Genomic DNA, 18,353 nt, shown 5'->3' with positions numbered 1-18,353 from the left:
AAAAACATTATTATTAGTTAAAATGATTTATTTTATTTGACATACTTTTGAATATAATTATATCTCATACATTTTAGGGAGGAGTATTTATTAGGCTTGATTTGGGATTGTTTTAATTTTTTTTTAAAAATTGTTACTTATAATTATACGATTATCAACTTTTGATGTAACAGAAATAGGATCAAACAATCAATTTAATAACCTGATTGGGCCTATTCAATTTACTGGGTATTCCCAGTACAAATCCCAAAATCTTCCTCATTGTTAATAATCCCAATCAAAACCCCAGCACTCACAAATCACTAAAAAAAATGGAGTTGAAGGAATCGAGTAGAAGAGAAGAAGTATCATCGGCAAAAGCAGTACAGGTTGGAGCTTTGGCTCCTGGAATCAACGTCCGTATAGTTTTCCCCCTTCTCCGCAAATATGTTTTTTTTTAAACTTTAAATTCCTCTGTTGTAGTTGATTTTTCGTTTTTGGGTTCAGGGTCCTACAAGGAATATGCTAAAGAGTTGCATTTTTAATGCTGGGTTTGTGTCTTGCTGTTATATTGGACTTGGTTTTTTCGTCAAGTACTTTTCTTCTTCTTAGTAGGTATGTTTCAGCTTTTGTTATTCAATGTTGTAGATTTGCATTGGTGTATAGTTATTTTTGCCATCATGTTAGTGTACTTGAAAACTGTCAAGTAAGCTTTGTATAACTGGATTAATCGATTTGGATAAAATAAGTAAATAATCCTTACTTTGGAGGAATAGATTCCCACTTCAAATCTTTGATTTTGTGTAGTACCTGGAATAAGTGATAAAATGTATAATTACAAGATCATGTAACTAATTGACAGCATTTGTTGGATTATTTCTTTGGAAAATAAAGTTAATATCTAGGACAAAGAAAGGTTTTCCTAGACTCATTAGGACTAATGGCCGAATGATCATCCTTAAGGTGTTCCATTCCATCTGTGCATCATCTTTTCTACCAGCTGCAGAGACACACATATTCCATTTTCCTGGAAATATAAACTGGGTAAAGTCAAAGAGTATTGCAGACAAACTAAACATTATTTGTCAGCTGACATGGTCTAAAAATGACTTCCCTCACTCTTGGGTAGAAGTTATCTCAACTCTTAATTTCATATCTATTCTCCTACCAACACTTAGACATTATAATACATTATAATCAATCTTTAGTATTCAAAAATTTCATCAAAACGCTATCTGATTCGCTAACATTGTTTTCAATCTATAATCTAAAAAAATTCAGAAAATATTTGAAAAACGTTTGGAAAATGTTTCCATCGTATCACCATCCTAAATAAAAAAGAATTAGTACTTACTGTCTATTTTTCCAAGATATTGTCATCATCATGTGATTATTCGAGGAATATAACATACACTTTTAATCTTCATTCTGAGAATGAATTTACCTCACTGAAGTCCTTTTATGTCAAAATATTTACTGAAAATGCTTTCTCTTAAATAATATTTATGTTAGAGCTAGAAATTGACAAATCATTAACATTGACATAGGGGTAAATAATAACATGTGAATTATTCTAAGACTTATGATAAATGCACTTATCATGTTTTATCGAATTCAAGATTTATGGTAAATGCAGTTATCATGTTTTATCGATTTTTAATCATTTTCAATCATGCAAGAATCAAACTTTACGTTGTTTTGGTGCATATCTCAAGCCATTCCGATATGTCAAATGGGGTTTGAAACTGCCTTGCTTTGGAATCACAATTGATCAAATATGGCATATTCTTTCCTAGGAAGTAGTGTTGAAGACATAGTAAAGTCGATAAAAGTCTATTCTCTCTAACAACTTAAGTTTTTAAACGAGATGGTTACACAATCTAACATGATTTTTTATTGTTGATACAATCTAACATGGTAACAGAGCAGATAGAGGTCCTAGGTTCAAGTCTCGCCATCACTTATTGTAAAAAAGAAAGAAAGAATTCACATGGTTGATTTACAAAAAAATACTCAAACCTGTACGTGAGGGAGCTGTTTGAAACATAATTAAGTAAATAAAAGTATACTCCTTTAGTAGTTTAACCATTTAGATGAAGTGGGTTACACAATTTATCACCTAGAACCAATGTTTTTAAAAGCGAAAGAGCGAAAAGGCAATAAGGTCCATGGGACGTGAATCGAAGAGCGAGAAATAAAGTACACAATTCTTCGGAATGAAGTACACTATTCCGACATTAAAAAATATCAAATATATATGAATTTAGTATTATAATGATCAAATTGTAATTAAAAAAACTACTTTCAGTATTCAACAAACAATAATGTCGATACTAATCTAGCTCAAAGTTGAGATTCAAAGAATTGACCGTTTGTTATTGAGGTCACTTTGCGTATTATTTTATGAAACGCACACATGTATGAAGTGCATGGCTTCACCTATGAAGCAATAATCCATTTCTTCGCATAGTCTCATTGCTTTAAGCGATAAAGTGATGTCTTTTAATAGCACTAAATGATTAAATGCTCCTTAAAAAGAAATATGATGTTAATCTTTGCATAATATATAGATGTTATTACTAGCTTACCACATTTGTCTGAGTTCATACATGCATGTTTGGAGCTAATGAAAATCTTCCTTTATCGTAATATGCGGTCCACCTGAACATTTTAACAAATATGAAGACATTTCGTTATTGTTACTATTAAAAACCACTGGATAAATCTTAATAGGCAGTCCAATGCCTTCTTTTCGGTATAACCATATGGCATTTGGAACCTATTGGCCTGACTAGTTCAGATTCACACCGCGTAGGGCCTATTTAAAGGGAAAATGCTCCCTATCAAGGATTTCTTCGTTTCGGGGGCTCGAACCCGAGAGCTCTGCTAAGGGGGGAGGGATCCCATCCATCCCACCATACCCCTTGGTGGTGCAATCCGATGACTTAATAAAAATAGTATCTATTTAACAATAATTTAATTTCTTACTTAAGCTATACCATCTTATCAATCTTTTTTGTCTCAGATTATGTAATAAGAGTTTGCATAATCACAATGGCATGACTTTTATTGATATAAATTACTTGACTACCATTTTTTGGTAACTAGCTTTCGAAATTAATTAGTGGGTTAAAATAAAAGAATGTATGACCTTCAAAAAGCGTAAGTGGTTAGCAACAATTAAATCATATCTAAATTAGATTATACCTTTTTAATCTCAGTTTTCAGTTGTCATATAACCTCAAGTATTTCAAAATTATTCAATACCCTTATACTTCTCTAAATTGATTGATAACTCCCTAATTGTTACTCTTTACACTACCAGAAAAATATCGTTTTTACACTATCACGACACTTCATAACACGTAACAACTAGCCTACAAGCTTGACAATGTAGCATAAAAAGATTGTAGATAATATGGTTAATAGATTAAACTACACTGACAATGTAAACTATTTTTATACTTTCAATTCGGATATGTTAAATCAAAATGGGAAAAAAGAAAGAAGAAAAAGCGGGGGGTGAGAGGTTGTTTCTTCTTGAGGTATTTACGAGTTTAACCCATCTTGCATGGAATTCAGCTCAAAAATTGCTTAGAAACCAAAATGGTCAAAATTAACGAGTGATTGTCTAATTGTGAAAAGGTCTATTATATTAGCTCAAATTTAAGAAGGTTCACTGTCTTTTTTTTGCCACCTCTTTTGGTTCGAAGCTTTAGGGGTTAAATATTGGAGTAAAAGTTGTTGTCTATTTGTCACCTAAAAACGCAGGCTCGGACAAACAATTCATTAATCGTCTTTTACTGTGCTTTCTTCTTAGAATTGGCTTCTATTGTAACTTTGCTTCTGAGCTGCATTAACACCTGAGTTGCTCCGACACGGCAGTTTAGGTGCCGCACCCGTGTCGACACGACACTAGTACAGGTGTAGGTATGAGATCCATATCAGATCTGGTCAAACAATTTTGGGTACTTTGACCACGACGGATGGAAAAATTTGAGACGAGATACAATTTGATTCCCGAATCAAAACCAAAACTATGATAAATTTGGAGAAAATAGCATACCTTATCTAGCAAATTAATCCTTTACTTATCTACAACTTGAGAATAAAAAAAGAATTTCACACTTTACAAGCTATACACAAGTATTCCACAAAATTTCTCATTATTTAAAAATATTTATTTTATTTTATTTTATTTTTTTATTTTAATTATTTTTAGATGGATCCCCGTACCCGTATCCGTACTAGGATCCATATCCCCGAATCTTAGAATTTATATCTCGATGGATCCGACCTCTAGATCCGCACCCGTGTCGGACACCCGCACCCATGTCCGAGCAACTTAGATTAACACGTCTTTATTTGCTTTTTGTTTTTCTTTATGGTACTTTCAATCAAAAAGAATACTTTACAAAAGGTAAATTTCAAGGATAAAACTATGGCATTGTCATTTTTACCGCTATACTAGGGGCCACCATTTCTCTATTTAAATCCAGTGTTTTGCTTTTTTTTCCCCTACACTTTTGCATGGTACTGTCACCATCTCTCTCTCTCTCTGCATTCTTCTGTCTGTAATCCAAGTGGAATTTTGGTTCTTGAGTCTCTTTCTTCATCTTTCCCAGTTGTTCTTGCTCAAACCTTCTTTCCCTTCCCTTTTCTGTGATTAAGTAACGCTTTGTTTTTGGTGATCATGGCCAGTTTGGAGGCTCGACGCTTGTAAGTTTTTATGTGTTCGCCAATTATTTTATAGCAAAAACTACTACGCCTCAATTGTTTTATACTTACATTTTTAATGATTGATACTCTTGATAATCTGTGCTTGTCTACTTTTCATTTGATTTTGGGTGTATGTGATTTTCCCCCTTTGTTTGACTGGTTTTAGTCATGCTTTTCTTTTATTTGTTTGTGTTTTTCAGACTTGAAGTTGTCATTCTTAATTACATGGTTAAGAGAGGTTTCCATCAGACTGGTGAGGTATTCGCCAGAGAAATTAATGCTAATCCAAATCCTGTTGGTAAGTAACTCCTTTTAATGAATTCTATTCTTTTGGTGAGAAAAAAAAGAATTCTATTCTTTTATCAGATGCTAAAAACTGATCCTCTAATGAATTAAGATATGTGTTTTAGTAATGATTGTTATTTACCTGAAAGGGTTGTAACATTCTCATGCTTAGTTTTGTAATTCTTACATATGACCATATGGTAGATTGTTGATCGTGTTATTCTTGAAAATTTTGCTAATAAGTTGAGGTCATTCTCTTTGATTCATGTGGTACATTCTAGTTATCTACTGTTGGATGTTTTTGAAAGTACTGTATTAACCGTCCTTCAGTAATTTAGAGAGACATGTATAATGCAGTTGAAGTTACGTGTTAACGTGATACAGGGCTTTGGAGTAATGATATCTGATATCTGTGATATTGTTTCAGCTATCAATTCTCCTGAAGGATATCTGCAAGAGTGGTGGAATATATTTTATGAAGCATTCAGCTCTAGGTTCCCTGAGGTTGCTCTATTCGCGGCCGAATCCTTTGATAAGGTGTTACCTATAGAACTTTTCTACGTTATGTTCATTGTTAACTGATATGAAATAATTGCGAACTAAATGCTTGATTTCTGAATTCTTAGGTCGCACAGACAGTGGAGAACGTTGTGTCTAACATCGGTCCTGTAAGTTCAACCTATGCTCCTAATCATACAGGAGAAAACATCTCTATTGTGACGGCGTCCTCTCCTATGATGCCATCCCCTCCTGTGATGGCATCCAGCGGTCCTGATCTTATGGACCCCTATATTTCAGATTTGTTGTCATCCATTTGTCCCAACTTGTTGCCAAATTTATCTCCTCCAATGGCATCTATTACTCCTGAAATGATGCCAACAGAGGGAGATGTCCTTCAGAATGCTTGTTCAATCATGCCAAGGACAGGGTATATTCAGCCCAGGTTCACACAGTTTTCTGTTGGACCAAATATTCGGATGGTGCAAGGGCAACCATCATTAGATCTGCTGCCCGGAAGAATGCAAGAGCAAGCCCAACATATGACTCCTCCAAGAGACGTGACATCAATTTTAAAGTTTCTTGAGATTAACAAAATGGATGGCATGCTTCCATCTGCAAGCAACTCTGGGTAATAGCATGTTATATTTATTGCTAAACTGATCATTCTCGTCGCATTTTGATCTATTTTACAATGCTTCCTTTGTCGCTTCAACGAGGATAAAGGTTGAGCACTTGATGCTATGTGGTTTTTGTTTCGCTTGGTCTGATATTATTGTCTTAAGCTGCTAAGGCAACGTAAAGAAAATTAGCCAAAATCACGTTATTATTCTGTCTTTGTATTGCTATTATGAGTTTCTGATATATTAAATATCAAGAGTTTCTTGCAAAACGTGGCTATTAAAACATGCTCTTTAGTCTAGTAAGCGGAACCTACTACTTAACGAGTACTATGAGATAGTCTTTTCACATTATCTTGATAATCCAAGCATGTTTTGTATGTGAAACCATTACTTGCTTGTTGAAGTTATTGAATCAGAATCTTCTAATTTTCTATGATGCATGTCCATGTCTTTCAGCTATCCAATGCAGCAAATTCCAACGACTCCTCCACGGTGGGTGGGCAGAGTATGTTTACATTTTCCCCAAACATATTTGCAAGCTTTTTAGTAGTTATTTGTAAATAATTGACAAGCTTTTATTCTTTCCAGGATGACAGGCGTGGTATAAATTTGGAAGGACCTATGCAGATTGAACCAAATCTTTATTTGCCTCCATGGCCAGAACATTCTGACGCGGGTTTATTTGTTTCTTGGCTTAAAATATTATGCATGTAGTTTATAGAATCTTTTGTCTTTGGCATTGATATTATTGGATGTGTGGACAGTCATTTAACTTTTACTCCTAAGTCAACTCAACGTGCATTGTGATAATCTGCAAAAGACTTTTAGCACTAAAATCCATTAGAATGATAAATTGCATACATCGAATAGCATTGGCTCAGTCTTAATTTGTAGCAGTTGTAAATCCCTTTTCGATTGGATTAATATATGTCTACCATAAGCATCAAAATACTATTTCTGGATAGTCTTCATTGTCAAGCTTAAAGGGAATAACTCATATACTGAGATTTTTGCTGTCTCGCTAGCTAACGTAGAAAACGATTTTAGGCCAGCAGTTGTTTCTATGTGAATCTCTTCCCGACCTGGTTAAGCCACATTGGCACCAATTGAGATGGGAATGACAGGTGTTTTATATTTATAAATGAGGCTCACATGGGCCTAAGGTGGCCTAACGGCACCACTTGGGATGGGAATGACAGGTGTTGTAGTTTAATAAATGGGGCTCCCATGGGCCTAAGGTGGCACTTATTACTTAGTTATCAAATAATACATGGTTGTTCAACTTCGACTTGCTCTATCTTAGCTTGTATATTTTACAATTCAGGCACGTGGAGCCCTTAGATCAATAGTTCTGGAACATATTATTTGACATAAGTATAAATCGAGTTGTTGACATAAGTATCAACTAATACATGGTTGTTTTTGTATAAATCATACTTAGATTTTCTTCAATATTACATTTATATTATCAAATTTATTTTAGTTATTATTGTGAAAATTGTTAGATAGTTATGTGTAAATGGTCCTAGTCCCATATGTAGTAGGAGTAGAATATGTCCTAGTCCCATATGTAGTAGGAGTATAATATGCCCTAGTCCCATATGTAGTAGGAGTATAATATGCCCTATTCCCATATGTAGTAGGAGTAGAATATGTATTATTTATAGGGCTCATTGTATCATTGTTAAAAATATAGATTTTTCTCCCGTGCATTCTCACATGGTATCAGAGCTTCAGTGAGAAAATTATCGTTGTGCGTCATTCCAGCGACATCCGGGAAGAAGGATCTTTTTGCCGTGCAATTTTCGGCAACTTCGTCTTGTTCCCAGGGTTCATCACTGCTACAGTGGTACTGTGCATATACCAGTACCACCATCAGATCTGAAACCCTTGTGCGACCAAACCCCAGAAATCCTAGTCCCATCAGAACAGAAAAGTCAGTCACCGTGCGTCTTTCCGGTTGACGATTCAAGATTGATTTACGTTATCTCCTCATCAGTAAGTGTTGTGCAAAAACCAACACTATCATCTTGTTCGGAAAAGTCAGGCGACAAAACCCCAGGCAATCGCTCCGGTAGAAAGTCCCTCACGCGCCTCCAGGCGCCACCAGAACTAGGGTTCCGGCGAGCTACAATAACTTTTCCAGCGCGTGTGAGCCATTCCGATCACTTTTTGACAAAACTTCTTCGGGACAACTTACTCGTCTAGTGATTCCGAGCCTATCCATATAAATTACATCAAATTCTGACAACTTTTATTTTTTCCGGCGTGATCAAAAAAGTTTTTATTTTCTTGTGGTGTTTTAGAACCTATTTTGTAGTGTGGAATTCGACTTAGTCTCACTGTTTTCAAATTTTTCCGACGACCTTTCGGCCAATTTCTGTTTATCAGCAACCATCTGGTTTTGTTGCTCAGGGGGTGTCTAGTGGCCTTGTATGTCGAATGATCAGCTTGCAGATATTTTCACCAAGTCCCTCACTGGTCCTTGTATTAGTTACTGTGAGAAAGTACGGGAGAAAATATATTATTGATATTAGATACTCAATACAGTATAAGAGGTCCTTATTTATAGCTATACTCTACAAGGACATATTACTCCTATTCCAATGTGGGACAAGACTACATTATGTATATATCTGTAAACTAACACTCCCCCTCAAGCCGGTGCATACAAATCATATGTACCGAGCTTGTTACATATATAACCAATACGAGAACAGTGAGAGACTTGGTGAAAATATCTGCAAGTTGATCATTCGACCTCACAAACTTTGTAGCAATCTCTCCTGAAAGTATCTTTTCTCTGACGAAGTGACAATCAATCTCAACGTGTTTAGTTCTCTCATGGAACACCGGATTTTATGCAATATAAAGGGCAGCTTGATTATCGCACATAAGCTCCATCCGACTGATTTCACCAAATTTCAACTCCTTGAGCAATTGTTTGGTCTAGACTAACTCACATGTTGCCATAGCCATTGCTCGATATTCTGCTTCTGCACTAGACCGAGCAACTACATTCTGTTTCTTGCTCTTCCAAGACACCAAATTTCCTCCTACTAAAACACAATATCCAGACGTAGAACGTCTATCAGAAGGTGTTCCTGCCCAATCAGCATCTGAGTATCCAACGATCTGCTCATGACCTCGATCCTCAAACAGTAACCCTTTGCCTAGAGCCGATTTTATATTCCGAATAATGCGGACAACTGCATCCCAATGACTATCACAGGGAGAATTCATAAACTGACTTACAACACTCACAGGATAAGAAATGTCGGGTCTAGTCACTGTGAGATAATTTAATTTACCAACCCGCCGCCTATAGCTTGCAGGGTCGCTAAGCGGCTCTCCCTGTCCTGGCAGAAGTTTAGAATTCGGATCCATCGGAAAGTCAACAGGTCTGTAACTTATCATCCTTGTCTCCTCAAGAATGTCTAAAGCATATTTTCTTTGAGAAATAACAATACCTGAGATAGACTGAGCAACCTCAATACCTAGAAAGTACTTCAATGTTCAATCTGCCTAGATCCTTAGTTTGGAAGTGTTGGAAGAGATGCTGCTTCAGATTAGTAATACCATCATGATCATTACCGGTAATAACAATATCATCAACATAGACTACCAGATAAATATAGAGACTTGAAGTAGAGTGCCGATAAAACACAGAGTGATCAGCTTCACTACGAGTCATGCCAAACTCTTGGATAACAGTGCTAAACTTACTCGAGGAGACTGCTTTAAACCATAAAGTGACCGACGCAAGCGACATACAAGGTCACGAGACTCCCCCTGAGCAACAAAACTAGGTGGTTGCTCCATATAAACCTCATCCTCAAGATCACCGTGAAGAAACGCATTCTTAATGTCCAGCTGATAGAGAGGCCAATGACGAACCACAACCATAGATAGAAAAAGGCGGACTGATCTTACTTTAGCTACGGGAGAGAAGGTATCACTGTAATCGAGCCCAAATAGCTGAGTATATCCTTTGGCAACAAGACGGGCCTTAAGTCGATCAACCTGGCCATCGGGACCAACTTTGATTGCATAAACCCAACGACAACCAACAGTAGATTTACCTGAAGGAAGAGGAACAAGCTCCTAAGTACCACTTGTATGTAAAGCATACATCTCGTCACTCATAGCCTGTCGACATCCTGGATGAGACAACGCTTCACCTATAGACTTAGGGATGGAAACCGAGGACAAAGAAGATATAAAAGCATAATGGGGAGATGACAGACGATATGATATTAAACCGACATAATGGGAATTAGGATTAAGTGTGGTCCGTATACCTTTCCGAAGTGCAATCGGTGTACTAGGAAGAGACAAGTCCGCAGTAGGAGCAGGGTCAGGGTCAGGTGCAGGACGAGAACCAGTGATAAGTCAAGAGTGGTGTTCCTGTGGCTGGGGATCTAGGAGGAACAACACTAGACTCCTCAACTGTTGGTATGGGTGAAACTTCTGTGGTCAAAGGTGGAGGAGGAGCTATAGTAAACTCCTCAAAGGTCGGTATAGGTAAGACCTCAGATATATCATGGTGGTCAGCAGAGGTAAAGAAAGGTTTAGACTCAAAAAATGTGACGTCAGCTGACATAAGGTACCTACGAAGATCAGGGGAATAACAACGATATCCCTTCTGAACACGAGAATAACCAAGGAAGATACACTTGAGAGCACGAGGAGCTAACTTATCTTTCCCAGGGGCTAAGTTATGAACAAAACACGTGCTCCCAAAAACACGAGGTGGAAGAGAGTATAAGGGTGACTGGGAAAACAATACTGAATGCGGAATCTGATCCTTGATGGGAGATGAAGGCATCCGATTAATCATATAACAAGCTGTGAGAATTGCATCGCTCCAAAAACGTAACGGAACACGAGATTCAATTAGAAGTGTGCGAGCAGTCTCAATAAGGTGCCTATTCTTTTTCTCTGCAACCCCATTTTGCTGAGGGGTATAAGGACAAGATGTCTAATGAATAATTCCTTTAGAAGTCATAAACTGCTGAAACTGAGAAGATAAATATTCTAAGGCATTATCAATGCGAAAAATGTGAATAGAAACACCAAATTGGTTTTTGATTTCAGCACAGAAACTCTGGAATATAGAAAATAACTCAGAACGATCTTTCATTAAGAAAAGCTAAGTACATCTTGAATAATCATCAATAAAACTAACAAAATAACGAATTCCCAAGGTTAAACTGACTCTACTAGGACCCCATATATCAGAATGAACTAAGGAGAAAACAGACTCTGCATGACTCTTAACACTACGCAGAAAGGAGGCTCGGGTATGTTTTCCAAGCTGACACGACTCACAATCTAATGTAGACAAACTAGATAAACTAGGCACCATCTTCTGAAGTTTGGATAAACTCGAATGTCCTAAACGTCTGTGGATTCGGTCTGGAGGATCTGTAACTAGACATGTTGTGGAAGGATTTAGTGAGTTAAGGTAGTAAAGGCCTTCTGATTGAAATCCTAAAAAACAAGCACAAGACATCAGTAAGGATCATATGTTTAATAGTGGTTAGATCCGGACCACACTAACACCTTTTGAATGTAGGCCGTGAAACCTTCACCACCACCATGAATCATGAATCCTAGGACTTCACCACCACCATCCGAGAGCCAACCCTGTTGCGACATTACCCCAGAAAGAATCGCCGGAATCCGACACCCCACGCGCCGTCACGCGCGGCAGAGCTCCGACCACCTCTAACCCACGCGCCGGCGCGTGATGCCTTTTCGGGCTAGATCTCAACTTTTTTCCTTCAGACAACCTCTTCGCGAGGCTGTTCCGACCCCACCCATCCACCAACCTCGAACTTCTGACCACTTTTGTTATTTTCCGGCAACAGAGGTGGCTTTTTCCGGCCAGATTTCACTCCCTCTCACTTTCTCTTCTTCAGTCGGTCTCCTAGCGAGGCTTTTGGTTTAGCTATGATGGACTCTACAGAGAGAAGCTCCTATTTCTCCCTAGAATCTAGAAAATTGGAAAACATGTCTTTCATAAAAGCTGCATTTTGGCCAGCCCTAGAACTTGGGGGAAGATGCCAGCGAAAGCTTGACGTAGGGCAGGAGCCGCACTTCTCGCTGTCCGAGAAGCACACTCTCAGGCGTAAAGGTGTCTTGGAATCTTGTTTGATTGGGTCTTTCTCCAAATGGGTTGGTTCTCTAGAGGCTGTTATGAACTGGGCAGCAGAGGCATGGAACGTCAAGGACGGGCTGAAAATATCGCAACTGGGGGACACGCAATATCTCTTTCGATTTGTCGACGAGTCTCAAGCTTCAGAAATTCTTGTCAGAGGAAACAAGTGGTTCGATGGGAATTTCTTAAAGTTAGACAGATGGGTGGAGCACGACGGGTGTCTCGACCCTCGTTTCATTGGCGAAACATTGGTGGGTCTCCCGGTGCATCTCTGATGTCTTGACCTATTCAAGAAGGTTGGGAAAATCTGTGGGGTTTTTATTGATGTCACTTGCAGTTTACACGATCTCTCGCGAGTAAGGATTGTGGTGAGGAAAGGGGGCAGAATCCCTGTCTCCATTGTGGTGGAAGATGGCTACTTGAGTTATAGGGTTTGGTTGAGCCCTGAATTTCGCCCTATCTTTATGCCTGTGATATTGGCGGAAGAAAAGGGAAGGTCAAATAGAAAGGAGGGAAGGGGAAATCAATCTCTGAGGGGAGAGGAGGGCTCACCGGATCAGTGGACTAAGCTGAAATCAGACGTTAGATTGAGATGTGACGGAAGGTTTGAATTTGGGAGAAGAAGACAAAATTTTAACAGGAGGAAAAGACGTGAATGAGTTAGTGATGCGGGCTGAAAAGGCAGAATGGGCCGGTTCTCTATTAACTATTATAGGGTCGGGCAAGATTTCAGCAAGTATAGGCCTGGGCCTCCACACATGGGCCCAATAACTTTTCCCAATTCTATTAGAATTGATCCAAAGGGCCCCAGATTATATCAAGCTGCGTCCGATAATGCTCCTAAACATATGGGAGCAGTCACTCCTCCTTCTGCTAATGATGCCTCACACAATGGTATTTCTTCACCAAGCACTAGTGACCTGCGCCCCTCTTCGGCCACTGCTCCAGGGGCAGCACCGGCTAAAGCTGGTGGTGTTATTCCACGGCCCCCCGCCTCTGATGGACTCAGCTCCATCGCCCCTTCATCTCCCCCTGTGCTTAGCTATGCTGAGGTTACAATACAATCTTCTTCCTCTTCTGGGGAGATTGTTGCGCTTGCCCCAATTGATGTCAGTGGCGGGCCAGTAATACCAGTTAATAAGACGCCAAGGGCTCCATCACGATACACTGCCAGAGAGGCATTAATTTCAGAGGTTGGTGCCTCTCAAGGAAACGACGAGATCCACCCAGCACCCACAGTTCCTATTGCTAGCAATGCTATGGTCTTGCATTCCTCTGGTTGGGGCAAGGAAAAGGTAATTACAGAAGACGCATGTCCAATTTCGTCACGGATTGGAGAAGGGGATATGTCCTTCTGGATGGAGGATAAACTATTAAACTTTGGGAAGTTCTTAGGTGTTTCTTTTGAAGGGAAGGAAGATAGGGTGCTAGAACTGTTGAGGGAGATTGAGCAACAGCCTTGTTACGAAGGCGCAGGGAGGGAGTTGGGTAAAGGTGTTAAGCAAAATAACTTAGGGGATGTAGTGGTGTATCAGAGAAGGGGTCGAGTGTGTGACAGGGAGAAAGGGACCTCGGCTAGGGGGTGGGGAAATGGGGGCTATTGTTGCTTATGGAAGTTAAGATTCTTTCATGGAATGTTAGGGGGATGAATGACCCAAACAAAAGGGCCATCATCAAAGTGGGAGTTAGGGAGTGGGGTGCCAACCTAGTTTGTTTTCAGGAGACCAAAATGGAAGCTTTGTCGGATGCGATCGTGAGAAGTGTTTGGGGAGGTAGTTGGGAGAAATATGACTGGGTCCCAGCAGCGGGAAGTGCCGGGGGCATTCTACTTACGTGGGATGATAGAAGCTTGGAGGTAAAGGAGATTAGGAAGGGAGTTTTTTCCTTAGCAGCTCTCGTCAAAGATAGAGTGAGTGGGGTGGAGTGGGGTTTTGGGGGAGTGTACGGGCCGGTAGGGGAAGGGTCCAAGGTGTCTTTCTGGGAGGAACTGGCCAATATTATGGGGGAATGGGACATTCCATGGGTTCTAGGGGGAGACTTTAACACTATTAGATTCCCGAAGGAGAGATTAGGGTGCAATTTGATTTCGAGGGCCATGGAGGAGTTTTCTGATTTCATCAATGATCACCTTCTCATTGATCTTCCTCTGTCAGGGGAAAGGTTTACTTGGGCCAGGGCGGAGGATTCCAACTCAAGGTCTAGACTCGATAGATTTCTGATATCGCCCTCCCGGGATGAGCTGGTGCCGAATGTGTTGCAGATTCCTTTAGCTAGGCTGACTTAGATCATTTGCCTATCTTGCTAGATGGATGCAGAGGGAGGGGGGTGCGTGCTCCCTTCCGATTCGAGAACATGTGGTTGAAAGTGCCAGGATTTGGTGATAAAGTGAAAGAATGGTGGATCAGCTACGGGGTATTAGGGTCACCCTCATTCCGTCTGTCGAAGAAACTCAAATTGCTCAAGGGAGATATTATTAGGTGGAAAAAGGAGGTCTTCGGGAGGGTGGAGGTCAAAATGAGGGAGCTTATGCATGAATTGGGGGGGAATTAGAGAGAGGGAAAATGGCGAGGGAGCTAGATGAATCTGAGAAAGTGAGATTGGGAGAGGTTAAGAGGGAAATAGTCGAGTTGGCAATAGCTCAGGAGACTAGTTGGCGACAAAAATCAAGAGCGCTCTGGTTAAAGGAGGGGGATTCGAATACCAAATTTTTCCACAGGGTTGCGGTTGCAAATCGAAGGAGAAACTTCATAGAGTTCTTAGTTGTGGATGGGGTGAGGATTGAGGGAGATGAGGAGGTAAAATGAGCGATAGTGGGGTTTTATGAGAACTTATACAAAGAGGAAGTTAGTTGGAGGCCTACTCGGGGGGAATATAGTTCAACCACATAGGGGAAGGAGACAGTGAGTGGCTAGAAAGAGCTTTCGAGGAGGAGGAGGTGCACGATGCTGTGTCGAGTTGTGCTGGTGATAAGGCCCCCGGGCCTGATGGTTTCTCCTTGGCCTTCTTCCAGCTCTGTTGGGACACCATTAAGGGGGAGTTGATGGAAGCCAGGGGGAGTTGATGGAAGCCATCGAATACTTCCACGTGAATGGTGCTTTCGAGAGAAGCATCAATGCTTCTTTTATTACCATTGTGCCTAAGAAAGAAGGTGCATCTTGTATCAGAGACTACAGGCCTATCAGTCTAGTGGGGAGCATTTACAAGATTATTTCTAAAATGCTCTCGAACAGACTCAATAAGGTTCTTGACGTGTCTGTTTCGTCCTCCCAGAATGCGTTTGTGGAAGGTAGGCAAATCCTGGATGCTGCTCTGGTGGCAAATGAACTTGTAGACTCCAGAAGGAAAAATAGAGAACCCGGCTTACTGTGCAAGTTGGAGCTTGAGAAGGCTTTCGACCATGTCAATTGGGAGTTCCTGGACTTCATTATGAAGCAGATGGGGTTTGGGGAAAGATGGAGGGGATGGATCAAGTTCTGCATTTCCTCAGTCAGATTCTCTGTCCTGGTTAATGGTAGCCCGTGTGGTTTCTTTGGCAGCTCCAGGGGGCTCAGGCAAGGTGACCCTCTATCTCCCATGCTATTCATTTTAGTGATGGATGCTCTGAGTAAAATGATGGATCGTGCGGCGAGTGGAGGCTTCTTGAGAAGATTCTCAGCTCCGATCGGGGTGCTCAGTGCCCGAAGGGTCTCTCATTTGCTTTTTGCGGATGACACCCTGGTTTTCTGTGATGCCGATATGGATCAGTTGACCTGCCTGAAGCAGGTACTATAGTGGTTTCAGATAGTATCAGGACTCAAAATCAACCTCGGCAAGTGTGAGATTTTTCCGGTGATTGAGGTTGCTAACACTGATGCTTTGTCTCATGTTCTCGGATGCAAGTTGGGCTCGCTTCCCACTACTTACCTGGGTCTACCATTGGGCGCTTTGCAAAAGGATACTACGATTTGGAATCCAGTCATTGAAAGGGTTGAAAAACGATTAACAGGCTGGCAGAAACGGTACTTGTCAAAACGCGGTAAGGAACATTGTTGCAAGCACCTGTGAGCATCACAGAAAAACTGGAGCGGCTTCAAAGGAATTTTCTTTGGGATGCGGCAGATGGAACTGGAAAGTTTCAGCTAGTGAATTGGCAGACAGTCACTTCCCCAAAGAAGTGGGGTGGACTTGGAGTAAAAGATCTCAGGGTATTCAACAGAGCTTTGCTGGAGAAGTGGCTGTGGAGATTCGGGGTAGAAGAGCATGCTCTATGGAGGGAGGTCATAGCAGAAAAGTACGATTCCACGAGAGGGGGGTGGAGGACCAAGGCAATCACAGCACCGTTCGGGTGTGGCATGTGGAGGAACATCATGAAGAACTGGGAAGCTTTCTATGGCAACATCACTTACAGGGTGGGAGATGGAAGGAGAATCAGCTTTTGGAATCACAGGTGGTGTGGAGAGGATACTCTGAGGGTCTCTTTCCCCACGTCTTCAGAGTTTCAAACCAGAAGGAATTGATGGTCCAACAAATTCGCAAGGAGCATGAAGAGGGATAGTAAGGGACCTCTCTTTTAGAAGGAACATGCAAGATTTGGAGATTGCGGAGCTCCAAAATTTGTTGGCACTGCTATACGGGCAAGACATGCCCCATCCATTTTGCGATTCTTGGAGATGGGGGTTGCGTGGCGATGGCTTGTCACCGTAAAGTCCTTTTACCAGAGTATGTTGGTGAGAGAGGAGGCTACTTTTCCATACTCATCGATCTGGATTCCTAAGGCGCCCACGAAGGTGTGCTTCTTTGCATGGCTAGCAGCGAGGGGAGTGATTTTGATAGCTGAAAATCTGCGAAAGAGAGGAATTACACATGTTAGTTGGTGCTACATGTGTAAAAGCTCAGGGGAAGAAGTTGATCATCTTATGCTGCATTGCCCTGTGTCCTGGGGTTTGTGGAGGGCAATCCTGAATCTTTTTGGTGTTCAATGGGTGATGCCAAACACTGTAAAGGAAATGCTATATAGCTGGGCCGGTTTCCGTAGAAGAAGCAAGCAAAAGGCGTGGAAGTTCGCCCCGTTAGCTCTCATGTGGTTAGTCTGGGGAGAGAGAAATAGGAGAGTTTTTGAGGGGATTGAGTCTCCGTTTTCATATATCTTAAGAAAAGTCTTTTATCTTTGATCGCTTTCTGGTGCACACATATAGCCCCTACTTGTGTAGAAGATTGGGCGTCTTTTGTAGAGAATCATGTTCTGATGTAAATTCTCTACTTTTTTGTATACTTCCTGTATACGGGAGTTTTTTCTCCCTTTTGATTAATACAATTTACCTTATAAAAAAAAAGGCCTTCTGATTCACGTCGTGTACCAATTGTCTGTCCCGTACTGCGGTCCTGCATAATAAAAGAATCGTCAATAAAATATATACCACAATAGAGGGCACGAGTCAAACGACTAATAAATGCAAGACTAAAAGGACAACCATGGACATAAAGAACGGAATCTAGGGTGATAGAAGACAAAGGATTAGCTTTTCCAACTCCTTTTGCCTTAGTTTGACATCCATTGGCTAAAGTAACAGTGGGAAGAGACTGTGAATATGCAATATTCGACAAAAGTGATATATTACCAGAGATGTGATCAGAAACGCCTGAGTCCATGACCCATGGCCCAAGAGTACTAGACTGGGAAACACAAGCAAAAGAATTACCAGCAACAAAAGTATCAGTCTGAGCAACCGAGGCTACTTGTGGAGATGTCTGCTTACTTGCTCGATACTGAAGGAGCTCATTATATTCTTCTTTCGATAAAGAAAATCCCTGGTTACTTGTAGTCTCGGTCTGAGCAATGTAAGCATTTTTGGGTGGACGACCATGTAAGGAATATCACATTTCACGTGTGTGTCCAAGTTTGTGACAATAAGAACACTTGGGTCTAGATCTTCCAAAACAACCTCCTCCTCGTCTATTCTCCATAGTTTGAGACGCTCGAACATCCACTGTCTTGAATGTGAGAACAGAGGAATCAAGTATCTGTGATGAGATCATTGGGTGACTTGGTGCTGCAGCAAGGCGGAGTAATCGAGAGAATAATTCATCAACTGTGGGGACAGTCGGAC

At 40.6% G+C, this 18,353-nt stretch overlaps 1 protein-coding gene across 11 annotated transcripts in view; it reads left to right on the top strand.

Moving 5' to 3' along the window:
* Positions 1-193: 193 nt before the first annotated feature.
* LOC104095885 (transcriptional corepressor LEUNIG_HOMOLOG-like) overlaps positions 194-18,353 on the top strand; it is a 33,250-nt gene continuing 15,090 nt past the window's right edge. For 5 of the 11 annotated variants that reach the window (XR_011413968.1, XR_011413969.1, XR_011413967.1 and 2 more), the window contains exons 1-7: positions 197-395; positions 487-594; positions 4,899-4,996; positions 5,411-5,520; positions 5,610-6,112; positions 6,561-6,609; positions 6,693-6,780. Coding sequence is in view for 8 of the 11 variants with exons in the window: in XM_070195562.1 (XP_070051663.1) it covers positions 524-594; positions 4,899-4,996; positions 5,411-5,520; positions 5,610-6,112; positions 6,561-6,609; positions 6,693-6,780 (919 nt within the window). In the remaining 3 variants the exon portion in view is untranslated. Of the gene's footprint in view, positions 396-486; positions 595-4,557; positions 4,699-4,898; positions 4,997-5,410; positions 5,521-5,609; positions 6,113-6,560; positions 6,610-6,692; positions 6,781-18,353 lie in introns of those variants that run through there. The other 6 variants (XM_070195560.1, XM_070195566.1, XM_070195563.1 and 3 more) reach the window with 5 other exon arrangements.

Source organism: Nicotiana tomentosiformis, chromosome 2, assembly GCF_000390325.3.
Source record: "Nicotiana tomentosiformis chromosome 2, ASM39032v3, whole genome shotgun sequence".
NCBI lineage: Eukaryota > Viridiplantae > Streptophyta > Magnoliopsida > Solanales > Solanaceae > Nicotiana > Nicotiana tomentosiformis.
This window is presented reverse-complemented; position numbering and strand designations above follow the sequence as displayed.